We start from the raw sequence: 18,595 nt of genomic DNA on the forward strand, positions 1-18,595 counted from the left end.
AAACCAGAATTGATACCCAAGGGAAAGAAGGAGAGATCAGAACTTAAATATCAGTTCCCTTAGAAGATAACTAGGTAGTATGGCCTTCAGTATAAGAGAGTTCCCTGCTTTAAAAGGTACAGGATTTCAATGATTCGTAAATTATATAAAATAGCAAAAGACATATTGTCTTACATATAACATCCTCTTATTTCTACAAGATTTTGAAATGTTGAAAGTACTCACCTGAAAACCTTGTTCTTATTTTTAATAGACTCCAGGGAATTCTTGCTCAGATTTCAAATATTATCTAAATATTAAGAACTAGCAAATACATCAGGCACCCACAATGAATTTTGATTAATTTTCTATGAATATGTTTCAGAAATCACAGGGATAATGGGCACAGACAGGAGCAGGAGAAGGGGTAGAGGAGAGACAGAGAGGAAGGAGGGGGTGGGGGAGAAATAGAAAAAATTAGAAGCTTATTCTGACTTCTAGGTAGAAAAGAAAATGAAGATCTTACTTATACCTCTATGACCTGAGGGATTTAGACCCTAGAGAAAGTTTACTAAATTACTTTGAACAAAGAAATTAGACTAAAAGTCTTAGGTGGCATTGCACAAGAATTTAATTTCTTCTTAATCACTTGAGACAGTGCCTTATCAGGCGCACTTCATTAATTTATTTTACATCTTTTAACTATGGAAAATTTACACATTGACTTGTCAAACATGATAACTATCATAAAATATAAAAGAAAAGGTAAATAAATGGTAATGCAATGATTAATAATTAACCAAAAATTGTTAGTGATATGAGGTGAGGTTAATTAACTTAGTCATGGTAATCATTACACAATGTATACTTATTTTTTTTTCACATTTTTTTATTGGTGCATTATAGTCATACATAATGATGGGATTTGTTATTACATATTCACACATGCACATAATACACAATATAACAGTATAATTTGGCCACTATCACTCCCCAGCATTTCCTGCCCACCCCCACCTCACATATCCTGATCCCTTTCCTCTGCTTATCTCCCTTTGCTTTTCATGAGATCCCTTCTTCCCCAGCTTTCTTTTCCTTTTTCCTATATTCTACACATGAGAGAAACCATGTGGCCCTGACCTTCTGAGTTTGACTTATTTCATTTAATATAATCATCCCTCTTTCCATTGATTTCCCTGCAAACAATATAACTTTATTTATCTTTGTGGCTGAACAAAATTCCATTTTATTTATATACCATACTTTCTTTATTCATTCATCCATTGATGGACACCTGGGCTGGTTCCACAGTTTGCCTACTGTAAATTGTGCTGCTACAAAATATATGCATGATACATGCATATAACATGCTTTAATTGTATCCACCTCTCCTGTAAGCCCCTCTCCTCTTTAGTAAAAGTTCCCCTTCTACTTTAATGTTATATTTTTGTTGTTGTTGCTATATTTTAGATTCCACATATGATCACATTGGTTATACAGCCATGATTATACATACAGCCATACTAGTGTCTGTGATCCTGCAATCTGTACACATGGAAAATAAGAATTCATACCCCATTTGAATCAAATGTATGATATGTCAAGATCATTGTAATGTTTTGAGCAGCTAATAAAAATCAAATAAATAAATAAATAAACAAATAAATAAAGATTTCACATTTGAAAGGAAAAAAATGCAATGCTTGTCTTTTTGATTCTGGCTTATTTCACTTAACATGATCTCCAGTTCCATGCATTTTCCTTCAAATGACTTGGCTTGTTCTTTATGGTCAAATAGTACTCCATTGTGTGTATGTAACAAGTTTTCTTTACTCATTCTTTCATTAGTGGGAATATGGGCTGATGATATAACTTGGCTATTGTGACTAGTCAGTATCAATCAATATCAGCCTTTCAGATCTGAGGAAGGCACATCCATATTAGGACTCAGTGAAAACCCCAGGAGAGCCATCCCTAAGACACAGAAATAAATTATGAGACGATTTGAGTTATTAAAAATTTTTGTTGTTCCTTTTTAACGGAGTCTTTAGTGCTCCATGGAAGTCCTTTTTCTCTCCAGCAGTCCTTTCAACACTTTAAGGATAAATCACTCTTCTAAATACCCTGTCTTAACAATGAATAGCGGTCATTTTCTTATACTGATAAAACATTGGCTGATACGCAGTCTATCTTTAACAGAATTAACAGCAATGGACAAACTATTGTTTTTGAACAAATTACCTTCAATATCTGTTAGGACAATTACATGGGAGGACAATTATGCCTCATCAGTCAAATTCTTCAAAGGATAAGAATGTAGTTATTATGAAGAAACTGTAAAAAGCACAGTGACGGTAAAGGTTTGCATATGTTACTGAATATTTTTACATTGTACTATATATGAAATGTGCACAATTATGATTATATGCTTAAATATGTATATACATACATACATTATATAATTACATGCAGTGTATATGTAAGTAAATAAGTAATTTCTAAGTATCTACATCAATTTCTATGATAAAATGAGAAGATTCATCTATATTTTTTCTGCTTTTGCCCATTTATTCTTGAAAGGACAACAGCAAAAGTTCTTCATGAAAAAAAAGAAAAGTTGCATATTCCAAGAAAATCACTTTCAAAATAACTGGGCAGAGAAAATCTCAGCAGTGCCTCCTACTACACTCCCTTCTCTTTTCCTAATATTACTGAACTAGTCATAGAGAAGTATTTATCCTGCAATATTTGATTTCACTTGTCATGGACAGATTCTATGAAAAGAAATTGCTAAGTTCTTTGAGAATTTTTTTTAGGACTTCATATGGCATTTTTAAGCTGTCTTAGAGTTTTTTTTTTTTTTCTTTTACCCTCATCTGAAATGTATGAGCATTCCTGATGCTCACCAAGAGTTGGTTTTTCAGTTGTTCTCATTTTAAGTTATTAATTCATTTCTAACTGAAGAATCTGAAGTTTAAAAATTATTTATTTTTTAGACATAGAATAACAAATATAATAATATTATATTGAGTGACAAAGAGATTTGGTGACAACTAATTTTCGGAAAGTGTCCTTCACATCTTTGTTCCTAAAGCTATAGATCAATGGGTTCAGCATGGGAATCACCACTGTATAAAACACTGAAGCTACCTTAACTGAGAGCCAAGAAGTTTTGGCACTAGGAGCACAGTAAAGAAACAGAATGGTTCCATGAAAGATGGTGATGTTGGTCAGGTGGGAGGCACAGGTGGAGAAGGTTCTCCGACGTCCACTTGCCGAAGGCATCCTCATAACAGTGATGAAGATGAATACATAGGACATAGTGATAATTATCAGGCTGCTCACCTCATTAAATACAGCAATAATAAAACATAGCACCTGGCTGATATAAGGGTCCGAGCAGGAGACAGAAACAATGACAGAGTGGTCACAGATGAAGTTATTTATGATGTTAGATTCACAGTACGACAGGGCAAGAAGAAAATATGTGAGTGTCAGGGAGCACACTACCCCCCATGTATAAGACCCAGCCACCAGAAGAACACAAAGCTTCGGAGACATAATAGTGGTATAGAGCAGAGGATTACAAACTGCCACAAATCGGTCATAGGCCATTGCTACCAGCATGAAAGTTTCTGTCACTGCAAACATGCTAGCAAAAGAAAACTGCATGATACAACCAGAAAAAGAAATGGTTCTGTCTTCCACAACTAAGTTTTCTAGCAGTTTAGGTGTGACTACAGTGGAAAAACAGCAATCTACAAAGGACAGGTGGCTAAGAAAAAAGTACATGATTGTGTGGAGTTTTGGGTTGACCTTGATGATTACTATCATTCCCAAATTTCCCACTATGGTGGCGATATAAATGGACAAGAAAACCAGAAAGAGTGGCACCTGGAGACCTGGATATTCTGAAAAACCCAGCAGAATAAAGGTGGGCCTGCTGCTTCGATTTCCTTTAGAAGACATCATAAATCCTCTTGGCTGAAAAAACAAAAGAGAACCACAAGTTAATCCTGACAATCAGAATTAATAGAAAATAAAAATAGAGGGAATAAAAAGGTGTCATGTGTGATGAGTGACATAAGAAGTGGGGTACCCAAAGAACAGCCACAACTGAACCTGGCAATTTCTTAAGATATAAATTCTCCAGTCCCACCAACCTTCTGAATCAAACACCCTGGGATGATGCCCACACTTTGTGATTCTAGAAAGCCTCTAGAGGGTTTCTATCTATGCTAAATGTGAAAATATGTGGTAATAACTTTATTATTTAAAAGTCAGCCTTCATTAGTATTATTCATGTGGAACTGAAATAAATATAGCATAAAGGAATCACAAAAATTGGAAAGGGAAGCAGAACCAAAGAGCACCTTGTTATGATTTAGAGATTTACACTAAGAATTGAAGAGAGCTTGACATCACCATTGGTGACCCACATTTGGTAGTGTAAATTGCTTTTGCATTTTACACCTTTCTAAACATGATACAAAATCAAATCACCATAGAATTTAGTACTTGGACTGTGCCTCCACCAGTGCAACCAGACTAGCAGTTTCTGTCAAGGGGCGATGGGAGATAGGAAGAAATAAGAATCAGCACATGCAGATCTTGAAAATAAAGCTGCAGTCCATTGGAATGCTGCTCTCTGATGGAGAAGCAAGTCTAAAGAATTACACCATCTATCTTTATTATATATGTCTCTAAGTCAGATTAAAGACTATGCAAGCATTATTCTTTGTATTCATGAAAGGTTCAGAGTTAGCAACAGTATGAAGCAATTTCCTCAATTACAATCTACAGTTGCAATGTGCAATGTTAGGAGAATTGTGCAGCTCTCAAGAATGTTCATTGTTTTAAGTTACTGATTCAGTTGAACTCGTGAAATGTTGTTTTCTTAGCAAGAAGTTTCCTTCATTCACAGGAGCTGCTATGCCTGAGATTAAGGTCCAGGCTGATAAGATTCTAACATGGAGGACATTTCCCTAGCAATCTGGCATCCTATGCCTTTGCACAGAAACTTTCCCACCACCAAGTAAGCCACAGCCATGAAGTCATCAGAGACTCCAATCTCAGACACTGGTCTCCCAGTCATTGTCATCAATCTCCACAGGACTGAGTCTTAACATGTCTATATTTCATGATTCCATGTAGATTCCATTCTACACAATTCTGTAGAATTTGCTACAGAAGCTGAATTATGATATGTTCACATTGTCACATTCAAACTTCAATGTACACTGCCCCTTGTGTATTTTTATGGGTGTTTTATTGAGACACTGAGTCAACTTTTATTCTTTTATTAGAGGTTTTCAAACAAATTTTCAATAACTTTATTGTGCTTTAAGTCAGGTATATATACAAATATATATACACATAGAGAAAATCTAATGAGCTGACTAAAGCACATTAATAAACAGTTAAAGTATTAACAAAATTATATATATACACACACATAGAAAAAAATGATCTTATAATCACCAGTAATATTTCCATACAAAATGTATTCTATGATACAATGAAAATTTTGTAATAAAAACTACACATGTTCTTAGCCCCAAAATACAATCCTTTCTTTAAGATGAGCAAACTTGGAGAAGAGGAGGAAGTGTAAGCAAAAGGCAATGAAATGAGAGGTCTTGATATGAGAGAAGAAAAATGTAAAAAGGTAGAGACACGAGGCAGCAGCAGAAATACATCTGCAGATGGTCTTCCACTTTTTCAGCTTTATCTGCATTGAGTGTCAAGATGGAGCCTTGGCCTCATGAGTTCCCACCCTCACTTGAACAGCAACTTGACACTTAGAGCATCTCTTAGGAGCAGGTTTTTCCCATAGCAAGGGGCCTGGGTGGTCAGAGTTTAAATACCCATTATTTTTCATACTTTTTAATACATAAACTTCCCTTCAAAATTTGAATATCTTAGTAAAGTCAGCTACTACTACTCTGGACATGTGGCATACTTTTTAGGTCAATAACAAAAAGACACTCAGAAAAAGACTTGGTAATTAAGTCCTAGCAACTTCCAATAGATTTTATAAACATAAATGTGTCAGGATTAGGCTTGTACCCAAAGCAGAACTAAATCTAGGGGAGCTCAAAATTAACAAACATCCCACAAACTTTCTGTGATTTTCTGCACTGATATCTGGTAGTGTCACTGTTGCCAGTTTCTGTAGAACAAAATTGAATTTTGAGAAACACTTTAAACACTGTTAGTAAAAATCAAGATGTCCCCAGCCATAGAAAGATATCTACTTAATTTTATAGCCACCTATGTGAACTGAACCCCTGTTTTCCACCTGAACTGAAATACCAAAAGATTAATGAACTGACCTGGAACTAGAAGTTCTTGATTAATCCACTAAGAATTTCTTCTTAAGACTAATGAAGTTGAGGTACTTCTGTTCATAGTGAGCAAATATTAATTAATAGAGCAAAATGCTTAAGATTGTTGTGAAAGTGGAAGTGTTTCAGTGATCATGCCAGTAAGATGGATTTTAAAAAGAAACACCTGAAAGTTGAACTCATAGTCTGAACTCTGCCAAACTCCAGCTTTTATACATGTCCCCAGACTATGGAGATAGGGACACTAGGGAATTTTAATTGGAGCGGGCTGCAAAAACATAAAATTAGTTAAACAGTCTTACATCATTGTGATAGCTGTGCTTTATTTTGAAGCAATAGGGATAATTACATTATGGTATTCATTCCATTAACCACTTTTGTGTATTGAATTAAATAATGAAAGTTCACTCATTGAAGAAAAAGTGGACTATAAAGCTCTGAACCATAACTAAAAATATATCCCATTGTTTTAATTTACCTTTCCCTGATATTAATAATGCAGAACATTTTTTTTCATAGAAATGTAGGTTATTTGCATGTCTTCTCTGGAGAATCATCTACTCAAGATCTTAATCCAATATAAATTGTGATATTAAGTCATTACCTGTTATTGAGTTGTAGGAGCTCCTTACATGTTTTGGATGTTAGCCTCTTATCAGATATAAAGTTTGTAAATATTTTCTTTGTTTCTATTTTCCTCTCTGAAGAACCTCAAAGATAACTTCTATCATTAGCTACATTTATTTAGGTATTAAACTTCCATTTAAATTATATTTTTGAGTTAAACTCTTTTTTATAGCTCTATTTTATTTTATTTTTCAAAAAATTTTATTTGATACTGAGGATCAAATGCCTCAATTTGTTAGGTGAGTGCTCTACCATTAAGCCACAACCCCAACCCCTGTATGAATTCTTAATGTCAGTTACAATATTTTTATTCTTTTTATATATAGTTATTTTAATAAAAACACTATTTATCTTAGTGTCTAGTTTTCTAAACATTTTTAAATGATTAATTTTGTTTTATCTTTTTTATTGTTTAGATATTAGGTGTCCCTCAAACACTCATGTGTGAGACAATACAAGAACTTCAGAGGTAAATGAATGGATTATGAGAGCCTTAACCCAGGGACCAACTGGGTATACCTATAGGCACCTGGGTGTGGGTGAATGAGGTAGTTCACAGGGGACATGCCTTGGGGTATTTATTTTGTCTCTGGTGAGCAGAGCTTTCTCTCAGCTTCCTGATTCTCAAGTCCTGAGCTGCTTTTTCTACCACACCCTCTGCTGTGATGTTTGTCTTCCCTCAGGCCCAGCCAGAGTAAAGGCATTGTCTGTCTGTGGACTCAGAACTCTGAAACCATGAACCCCAAATAAACTTTTTCTCCTCTATAATTGTTCTTGTCAGATCTTATGGTCACAGTGATGAAAACACTGACTAAAACAATCTTCTTATTTAAGGAATGTATTGTTGATGTATAAAATGTTCTGAAGAAGTTTTCATGATTTCTAAAGGTTATTGTATTATTTCATAGGTCTCTCTCTCTCTCTCTCTCTCTCTCTCTCTCTCTCTCTCTCTCTCCTTCTCTATCTGACACAGATTTATTTAGTAAATCAATAATTAGATACACATGAAAGGTAGAATGCAGATAGATACACATTAAAGGAAGATGCAGGTTATCTCAAGAGAGAGACATCTTTTGGAGTAAAGCAAGAAATACACATTTAAGGGAGAACTGGTGCCATCTTCAGAGAAAGAAGCTCTGGACTGAAGTATAAAAATACACCCAAATAAGACTGCAGATTCTCCATCTCCAGAGGTAGAGACTGTCCTTCTCCTATCTTTTGATGTGCTTTGCAAACTTTGAAAGTACTGAACATTATGTTCAAAACTCAGGTGAAAAGATAATTTGAGGTCTCAAAGGATTTAATCAGGACAAAAATTTTTCTACTTCTAATATTTATTTAGAGCACAGGCACTCTAGTATGCTTTCATCCAATCCCCAGGCCTAGGGTTTCCTGGCCCCTGAAATGAGTCACATCTCTTTTTCAGTGCAATTTGGACTATCATGTGACACTTTTTATACCTGTGGCATCAGTTCAGGGTCTCAATCTGGAAAATTTTCAACTTTGATTACCCTTTAAATTTTACCCTTTCCCTATATATGTCTATATGACCATAAAAATTGTAGCTTATACTTTCAGTGAATGATTTCCAGGGAAATTTAGGTCCAGGTATCTGGCTCATCTTTCTGTGACCCTGGTTTATTGTCAAAATTGACCTACCATACATTTTTCCATGAATTATATAAATTCATTTTTTTACTGACTATACATGATAGCTATGCTTGGGTAGAACTCATACTATTTTATGTATTTCAGGTATATAAAAATAATTTCTCTCTCTCTCTCTTTCTCTTTTAATTTGAGACTGAGTCTCACTAAGTTGCTTAAGTCTTTGCTAAATTACTGAGGCTGGCCTTGAACTTGCATTCCTCCTGCATCAATCTTCTGGTACATTGGGATTACAGAGTACTCCACCACACCCGGCAATAATAGTCTTTAGAAGTGTGGGAAAGCCAGGTTTTGTGGGATACTCTTGTAATCCCTGTGATTTGTGCAGCTGAGGTGGGAGGATTACAAGTTCAAGGCCAACAAGATCACCAAGAAAGACCCTGTCTCAAACTTAAAAAGAAGTGTAGTAAATTCTACAATATACATAGCATGTAAACTACCACAAACAATTGAAATGTGAGTTGAGGATTTTTTTTAATGTTGAGGACTGAGCTCAAGGGCATTTTACCACTGAATCATATTCTCAATCTTATTTATTTATTTATTTATTTATTTATTGAGACTAGTACTCACCAAGTTGCTGAGGCTGACATTTTGGAAGTTCTTAGTTTAGGCTTGGGAGACCTTCAATATTGCCTCTTGACCAATTATATTTCTGAAACTTTCATTAGTTTTTTAGGTAACTTTTTCAGTGCTGTGACCAAAAGACCTGAAAAAAAAATTTAGAGAAAAAAAAATTATTTGAGGGCTTGCAGTTTCAGAGGTCTCAGTCCATAGGTGATCAGCTCCATTGTCCTGGGCTTAAGGTGAGTCATAATATCATGGCAGAATTGCAATGGAAAGCAGCTCAGAATATGGTATCAGAGAGAGGGAGAGAGAGAGAGAGAGATCCCCTGACCATAGACAAAATATGGTATACTCCCAAAGAGTGCCTTCCTCCAGATACACTCAACCTTACTAAGGTCATCATTCAATTAATCTCTATCAGGGAATTAATGCACTGATTGGGTTAAGATTCTCATAGACCAATGATTTCACCTCTAAAGTTTCTTGCATTGTCTCTTATGTGATCTCTTGGGGGATACCTAACATCTAAACCAGAACCTATAGAGAGCCAACAACTCTAAAGATGATGAGAGAGATTTGAGAAAATCCATACTCACAGCAATGTGCTAGGACATAATGCTTTCCTGTACTGCATAGCACGAAACAGAGACACATAAGGTTACTGGCAGTTTCTGGAAAACTAATTAATTAAACTTTTAAGCCACTGACTATGGAATGGTTTTGAAGAGTTGCTGAGGCAGTAGCTTATGGTAACACCGAAATCACAGACATGGATGCTTCCTTCATAATAATGTTGGCATTTTTAGAGCAACAGGACAGAAGCAATATTTTATTGAGTGAACAGCATGTGATATGGGTATGAGTAAAAATGCACTAGTTAAGGAGTGTTGATGCTGACTGCATCTCTGCTCTTCTGGAATTTGCTAAGGTTGGTTAGTTTCCTATAAATGCCCATTCTGGAACTTGGGTTGAAGGAATGCTCGCTCTTTGTGTTGTGCTTCTCTCTTGGTGAAACTTATAAGCTCCAGGAAGAAAGAATCAACCATGAAGAGACATTTAAGACCTGTTCTATGTACTAGCTTCCAACACATTCACCAACTTCACATTGTGTAGGGTGAGTCACAGGGGAAATGTCTGTCTACCCACAGGATACATGTAGGCAAAGAGAGCACATAATGATGAAACCCATATCATTCGCCTCTACCCAAACCTCACACTTTCCACAAAAATGACATATGTGAGGAAATTCATAGAATGAAATACAAAGAATTAAATACACTCCTAAACATGGTACAGTAGAAATTTTCCCTCACTTCAAGGTGGATAAGTAAAATATTAAATAATTACAAAATCATTTTTAAAAAAGTTATATTTAAGTTAAGTTTAACTTTCTCCTTATCAAAGGATATTAATCACTGAAAAATAATGCAAAATATAAAAAATTTTCATGTTATAAAAAGGAATAATATCCATAATGTACATAAAATAATTTCAAAAAGAAAATAATTCAATGGGTTGGTAGCATGGCATACAAAGACAATTTGAAAAAAAATATATATCCATGCAAATATTAAAATCTTCCCAACTTCAGTAACCACAAATATTTAATCATGTTCTATAATGAGCAAATTATTAAATTTCCAAAGGTCTGAAAATACTAAAATAGCTAATGGAGTGGATTATAACATTGGAATATTCAGACACTGTTATTTATTGTATGCCCTTTTTGAAATCTGGACCTATATATATATATGAACAATATTTCTAACTATAAATCTCATTGTCATAAATATTTCTGAACATTATAACCATATACATGAATTTATAACTGAAAAAAAAACAAATGAACTTCATAATTGTCTGAGTTATGTAAAAGTACTTGAAACTTTTGCAACAAAAAGTTAAATAGGGACAAAATGAACAAATTATAAATATATGTAAAATTTTGAATCATTTTTTCTAAAGTCATAGAGTACATACAGTATTATACAAGAAATAAGCACTATATCATTGTAAAGTATACAATCAGGAAATATCATTTACTATTTTGGGGGATGTATCTTTAAATAGATAGTGAATCTCTATACCAAGTGCAACTTTATTGTAAAAGTCTTAATTTTGTCTAATGCAGGAGCCAGAGGAAATAGCTAGGCATTTATTTTTATAGTGCTGGAAATAGTTTTACTCTGATCTAGTAGTTACACAGTTATCACAGTTATTTTCTTAAAAAATGCACACCTGTATGTCTTAAATTTTAAGTGCTAATACAAGAGAGGCAAATGCCATTTTTTCAAAGAGACTGATTTTCATTTTATGTATTACACACAATGGTTAGATAATTCTAACCTAGGGAGGGAAATAAATAGATTGCATGTTTCACAAAACTATGGATAATCTATGAAAAGTAAAGAAAAAGGAAATTAGGGTAATTTTTTATTAACTACTATAAATCAAATGTATTATTATGATAGTTTTGAGAGCAGAGAAGTGAAGACGTTTTCTATTTTGTAGATGTAAAAAAATATGAGTTATTGGCAGATACATAGAGACTGTGTGGGAATCATTAAAATTTTCCAAATGGTTTAAGTAACTAAGTAGATGCGGATGTCATTGATAAAGAGTAGATAAGTTGATGGTGAGAATGTGTAAAAAAAGTTAGAGTTTTAAAACTTATAGTTTAGTATCACTGAAAAATGGATATAAGTAGAGTTAGAAGTGAACTGGTCTTAATTCTTGATATCAGTACCTCAACATTTATTGAACTGTAACATATTACCTTTATACTTGAGGAAAATGAGTGACACATAGATAGTAGCTACAATTTCCAAAATGTTTGCTTAAATCAGAGAATCATTTCATAATATAAACCTTATGTTCCTATTCTACTTGCAATATTATAAGATGAAATGAAAAGTTATGTTCTGTAGAAACTGCTGAGTCAAAAGTGTGAGTTTCAACACTTGAAGACATTTATAATGTGTGTGTGTGCATTATTTTAAGGGCAACATAAGCCAGGCAAGGTGGCACATGTCTATAATTCCAGCACCTTGGGATGTAAGGCGGCAGAATCTCAAGTTCAAAGCTAGCCTCAGTAGAAGTGAGGTGCTAAGGCACTAATAAGACACTGCCTCTAAATAAAATAAACAGAAAAGGCTGAGGATATGGCTCAGTGGTCAAGTGCCCCTGAGTTCAATCCCCAGTACCAAACAAAGAAACAAACATAAACATAAAATTATGCCCTAAGATGCAAATGTCAAAATAAATATTTCTTCATTTTTCCTTCCCTAGTCTTCAGTGAGGAAATGTTGAAACATAATTGTTTCATAATCTCAGATGAAGTAGAGGTGAGTGCACTATATTTATATGAAAACAGAGAAAACACTAGGTCAATTTGCACACTGAAAACCACTGCATTTTTAATATTCAATTGATCTAGAGTTTAACCATATACTAACTTAAAGCTAAAGTACCATCAATAAGTATATGAAAATTTCAATAGTTAGAACGTAAATAACCTTTTTAAAAATTATGTTAGTTGAGAATGCAGTTTGGAGTTGATGAGCCTCCTGACTGTCTCTTTCACATCTTTGTTCCTGAGGCTGTAGATGAGGGGATTGAGCATGGGGATCATGACAGAGTAAAGTGCAGTCGCCACTTTAACCAGTAGCCAGGAGTTTTTGGAGTGGGGCACACAGTAGAGGAGGAGGATGATCCCATGGAAGATGCTGATGGCCATCAGGTGAGAGGTACAGGTGGAGAAGGCTTTGCGGAGGCCAGCCTTGGAAGGCATCCTGATGACAATGACAACAATGAAGACATAGGAGGCAAGGGTGATCAGGAGGCTGCAGGCCTCACTCAATATAGAAATGACTAAACATGCCATCTGGCTGAAGGAGGAATCAGAGCAAGAGACGGAGATGATGGCAGAGTACTCACAGCCAAAGTGGTTCATGAGGCCTGATCCGCAGTATGACAGTTGCAAAAGGGAATATGTGATTATCAAGGAGCAGAGGCCACCCCACATGTAAGTTCCAGCCACCAACAGGGCACAGAGCTTGTGAGACATGGCAACTGTGTAGAGAAGGGGATTACACACGGCCACAAACCGGTCATAGGCCATCACTGCCAACATGAACATTTCTGTAATCACACATGCACAGCCAAAGAAAAACTGTGTCATGCATCCATTGAAGGAGATAGTTCTGTCTTCCACAACCAAGATCTCTAACAGCTTGGGTGTGAATACACTGGAGTAGCAAATATCCAGAAATGAGAGATGGCTGAGGAAAAAATACATGGGTGTATGAAGCTTGGGATTGATCCTTCTCACTACAATGATGCCCACATTCCCCACCACAGTGACTGTGTAGATGCAGAGGAACAGCAGGAAGAGGGGTGCCTGGAGCTGTGGGAATTCTGAGAACCCCACCAGGATGAATGTGGCCACAGAGCTCTGGTTTCCTGTGTCATGTACCACAAGTACCATTATTCTTTGTCAAGATGTTGAGAGAGACACACACACAGAGAGAGAAAGGGAGAATAAAATTGAGCATCAGAACTTGAGCATTTGAAGAGGAAGAAGCTCTGCAGATGCTCAGTATAAACCAGTGTAAACAAATGTGGTCAATTTGCTTCCTGATTTTTCTGCTTCACTTTGGATTCCATTTAGAACACTCATTGACTTTTTATAACAGAAAATAAATTTTATCCTTCTTCAGAATTGCAGTTTTCTGCAAAACACAGTAGTACCTATCAATATTATTTCCTACAAATCATTTGTAAATATATGTGATGCTTAGAATGCTCATGATAAATATAATTCTGTAAAAGAAAGAATATATATAGCAAACTCAGGAAGCACTGGGCAGATCATACCAGGATTCAGTTGATGGAAGGGCAAATCGTTTAAGAAGAAGAAATATGCTTAAAAACGAAAAGAAAACCGTAGTAGTAACCAGGCGAGGAAGAATATTCAGACAAACTGAAGTGTTTGGAGGAGGATAATGAGAGGTCATGATTTCAAGACCTACTATGGCAACACAGCAAGATCTCATTTCAGAAACAAGCAACAATTAAAACAAACAAATAAAAACGTAATAAGCAAAACAGTATGAAATGTACTTTCCACACATTCACAGTTGTGTATTAATGGATTGAAATTTTACTTCTTATATGCATATTCTATTTTCAAAGACTCATCAAATATCCAACAGCATCTTTAAATGACCTGAACAACAACAACAACAAAATTCCATTCTTTGCCTTGAGATGTGGCTTAGTGGAACACGTTCCTGTCACATGTGAAGCTCTGGGTTCCACCCTCAGCACTGTATAAATAACAAACTCTACTGATAATTATGTTCAGTAGAATTATCAGCATTTTATAATCTTTTTTAAGATTATAAATTCAATATATCAAATCAATCCTAAGGAAATATCTGAATATATTCTTAATATATTCTTCATATAATTTTATAGTCTTATACGATCTGTTTTTAGTGTATAACCTAGAAAACATGAACATTGAATATTTATCAGCAAATAAAAACTACAAAAAAATGTACTACTAAAAATTAATACCTCATACAAATCAAAACAAAGCTCTTTTTATCCCATGGAATAAGTTGGTGGAGTACCCACGGAATAACAACATAAAAAGATTGAAAAACTATGAACCCTATTTGTGTAGGCATCTGAAAATTTGAAATTTCACAAGGTGGAGTATAAATAAAAGGTTTATTCTGGAAATGAAGGTGGAGACCCATAAAATATGACATAACAATATTGAAAAAAATATGAAACCTATTTGTGTAGACATCTGAACATTTGAAATTTCACAAGGTAGAGTATAAATAAAAGGTTTATTCTGGAAATGAAGGTGGAGATCCATAAAATATTATGGAGCTACCTTGTATTTATCACAACTCTGACAATTATTTCTCTAGTTTGTAATAGCTGAGAACTTTCCATTAGATCTTAAGCTAATTTTCCTAGCAGAATGTCAGCTATACCACCTCACTGTCCATTACATACAAGATTGGGTGGACCTGGGTCATCACACATGTTGACCCAAAAAGTTTGTGTTTAGGTTCAGTCACTGAAATTACATGTGTTTGGCTACATCCATGAACATGAAGACTTTGGAGACACAATCTGCTATGAGAGCAAGGTAACTTGTGAAATTCTGACCTTAATTAACTAAGTGACCTTTCTAAGAATCAGTATGCCAAGATCAAAATATGATGTAATACAATTTAAAAGCTAAAAACTCGTAATTGTTTTTATATATTTTGTACAGAATTCATTAGCAATTTTACTTTTGCTTTTTTTCCTTACAGTGAAGCTCTTAGATCATATCCATGATCCTTCTTCAAAGCCTTATAGTTGAAAAAAAATAATACATGTCTGTAAACATCATTGCCAATTCTATATTTAAATATTTATCTTAGTGTGTCATTGTCAATAATGATATTTCTTGTGTTTTTAGACTCTAATAACTATGTTTATGTTTTGTGAATTTAAAGAGGAGAAAAAAAGATGATTCATTCTCTTTCATATATTCAAATATTTTTCATATATTCAAATATATATTTCAAATATTCCAGATGTTTTAATTGGTTTGTCTGCTTTTTCATCAGTATAAGTTTACATTTGTTTATACTTTTATTTAATTTATCTCTCACAATGATTAATACAAATTGTTCATAAATTCCACTTAATAATCTTGGTTCACCATTAACCTTCCTAACAGTTGTCAGCATAAACAATTAGATCCACAAGCCCAGGTAATTCTATGGAAGCCTGGAAGCATTGAAGTCAGGAATCTGCTGTTATTTTCTACTTACCAAACAACTTTAAACTACTTGATGCAAGCACAATTCACTATAGCAGCATAATTATTTCATGAGTTTCTGGTAAATTATGAACCCCAAGCTTAAGCATTTTGAATTTTGAGGTCAAATTTGAGGATTATGCATTACTGTTACATTTTATGCCTTGTGAATCTCCTCTGGTCTCCCATTGCTGCCTGCATGGTCTTTCGTGGTACCTGGAGGGACCCTTGAGATCCTTCTTACCTTAATTCATTACTCTCTGTTTACTCAGAATCCTTCACTATAATTTCAGTTTCCCTTATTCTTACTGATCATCTGTGACCATTCTGGGGTTCTATACCTTCATATGATTTTTAAAATGTATGAAACCTTTCAAAATGTTGTGTCATCTCTACTCTAGGAGAATACCTGCATTGTATAAATTATATGATTTAGTTTAATAAGTACAGGGGCATAAAGGATTCCAGAGAACATAAAGGTTGTCAACTGACAATTATTTTGAGTACAAGGTGTGTGTTATGTATTTATTTGGTTATAAATTATCAGGTCCATAAAAATGCTCAGAGGGTACCGTCATTGCTAAACTGTCATTTTGGTGATTATTTTGTGAAAGGAGTTAGGGTGTTCCTTGCAGCTAATTAAGCTAAGTACTTTCAGGACTTCTGGGATCATATATAATAACTACATGTATATTAACCACACTTATGTCTTAGACACTGGATAAGAAAAAATAAAGGGTCTTGAGAATTTACATTCTATAGTTTTTAGTTGTAAATGACTTACTGTCCAGTCTAGGCCTCAATGATCCACTCATTACTCAATCCAGTTGTGTATGATCGTTGTTTCCCAGTTTCCAATCAGTGTCCAGTGCTTTCTGCTCATGACCTCATGTCATGGCTACAGTAAAGTCAGTCAGGAAAAAGTGAAAAGTGAAGAAATTTGAAAGTATTTTTCCTTCTTTACTTCTAGTGTGATCATCTGTCATTTATCTATGAAGTCCTTTCAAGCCATCAAAATTCAACCTAGATATCCTTTCACCTTGAATACAACAGCATAGTTGTGATTGATAGCAGTTCATCTCAAAAGCATGAAATCAACAATGTTCTATGTGGGTCTTTATAATATCCTCAGGAAGTATTAAATACATTAATTTGTCACTAAATATAGAGCTCAAATCATATTATTGTTTTAAAATTTTACTCTATAAAAATAATTGTTTCCTGTAACTGTCTGAAATGGCCCCAGTTTTTCCCCTAGTATTTTATAGTATGTCCTCCTGCAATGACAAGATCCCTAAGTAGCTCTCCCAAGAAAACTTTTCTGGTTATCCAAACCTCATTGTTTCTTCTGTCTCAATTTAAGGGTTATCCAAATATCACTAGTTTTTCTGGCTCTATTTATTTTGCACTTATGTTATTACACTATTCATTAAATACTTGACACATTTTGCTATTTTATCTGCATATTCATGTTTGTTCATAATATTTTTTTCCTGAATTCATTAATGCAATGAGGACAAAGCTTACAATTAAAAACCTCTCATGTATCTCATACATTAAAGAACATAGTTTCATTCTCAGTAAAATGATGTTAGGAACAATGAGAGTAGAGTTTGACACTTTTTATAGGTGAACTTTATAGACATTTCTCTCCCTCAATCCACATAGATGTTTTTTTACCACATTTTTTTTTATTTTAATATACCCCAACAGAAAGAAAAAGATGCCCAGTACTGAAGCAACTCACCAAAACCCAGATTTTCTTAATGTACACTTTTAAATTGCTGGCTTTCTTGCAAATGTTAATGAGCTGATGCACAATCACCCTCTAAATTACAATGTTTCTATAAATTTTTTAATCCCTTTAAAGGCAATGAGTGACTCTTGCAAAATAGCCTTCAATGAAGAATCCAACTCATGATATTTACCCAGCTGTTAAACATTTTTAAGGGAGCATAGAAATTTCTTTAGTGAAGAAACAGACATTGGATTTGTTTTCCATGCTCAAATTGCTTGTTTTGTATCTAACTGCTCAACTTTGGGGACCCGGACCCTGGAGAATCCTGACCAGTTTGTTGTTATGAACTACATGCAAAATAATTAGAGATATTTTCCTCTTCTATTAGTTAGAACATAAGTTCTATAAATCAGTTATATGTTGATATTCACATTAAATAAAGTAACTTACCTCTCTATATAGATTGTAATTCTAAAAACTAAAGGGAAAACAGCAATAAAACATAGCCATATTTTCTCTTTTAATCTCAATACAGTAACAGTTCATGTGTTGTTCCTCCTCTCCTTGTCGAATATTTGTACATTATTTACAGGGAAACATACCAAACAATGTATTATACCTCTTTTTTTTTATACTCCACTTTATAGACCCAATATGATCCTGATATGCCTTCACTGGAGAATCAGAGAATGGAGATCTGTTTGGTGTCAAGATTGTGCTGCAAAACTGCAGCTCCTTCTCTTTCTCACCATACCCCTAAAGTTATAGTGTTGATATTTCAAATATAGCTTGTAATTCACACAAAATTTTCTAGAATAAAAAGCAGTTAAAAAAAAA

General features: G+C 34.3%; 2 protein-coding genes across 2 annotated transcripts; both read right to left on the minus strand.

Annotated features, from left to right (window-relative positions):
* Positions 1 to 3,000: 3,000 nt before the first annotated feature.
* LOC113175332 (olfactory receptor 5D13-like) lies at positions 3,001 to 3,951 on the minus strand. The gene has a single exon (XM_026379604.2). It carries the CDS (start codon positions 3,949 to 3,951, stop codon positions 3,001 to 3,003), a length of 951 nt encoding a protein of 316 aa, XP_026235389.2.
* Positions 3,952 to 12,714: 8,763 nt separating this feature from the next.
* Positions 12,715 to 13,674, minus strand: LOC113175304 (olfactory receptor 1165-like). The gene has a single exon (XM_026379576.2). The coding sequence runs from the start codon at positions 13,672 to 13,674 to the stop codon at positions 12,715 to 12,717; it is 960 nt and encodes a 319-aa protein (XP_026235361.2).
* Between the last annotated feature and the right edge of the window lie 4,921 nt (positions 13,675 to 18,595).

Source organism: Urocitellus parryii, chromosome 4, assembly GCF_045843805.1.
Source record: "Urocitellus parryii isolate mUroPar1 chromosome 4, mUroPar1.hap1, whole genome shotgun sequence".
NCBI classification, from domain to species: Eukaryota; Metazoa; Chordata; class Mammalia; order Rodentia; family Sciuridae; genus Urocitellus; species Urocitellus parryii.

Coding starts and splice junctions, on each gene's coding strand:
- LOC113175332 (XM_026379604.2), bottom strand. CDS start 3,951: ATGATGTCTTCTAAAGGAAATCGAAGCAGCAGGCCCACCTTTATTCTG.
- LOC113175304 (XM_026379576.2), bottom strand. CDS start 13,674: ATGGTACTTGTGGTACATGACACAGGAAACCAGAGCTCTGTGGCCACA.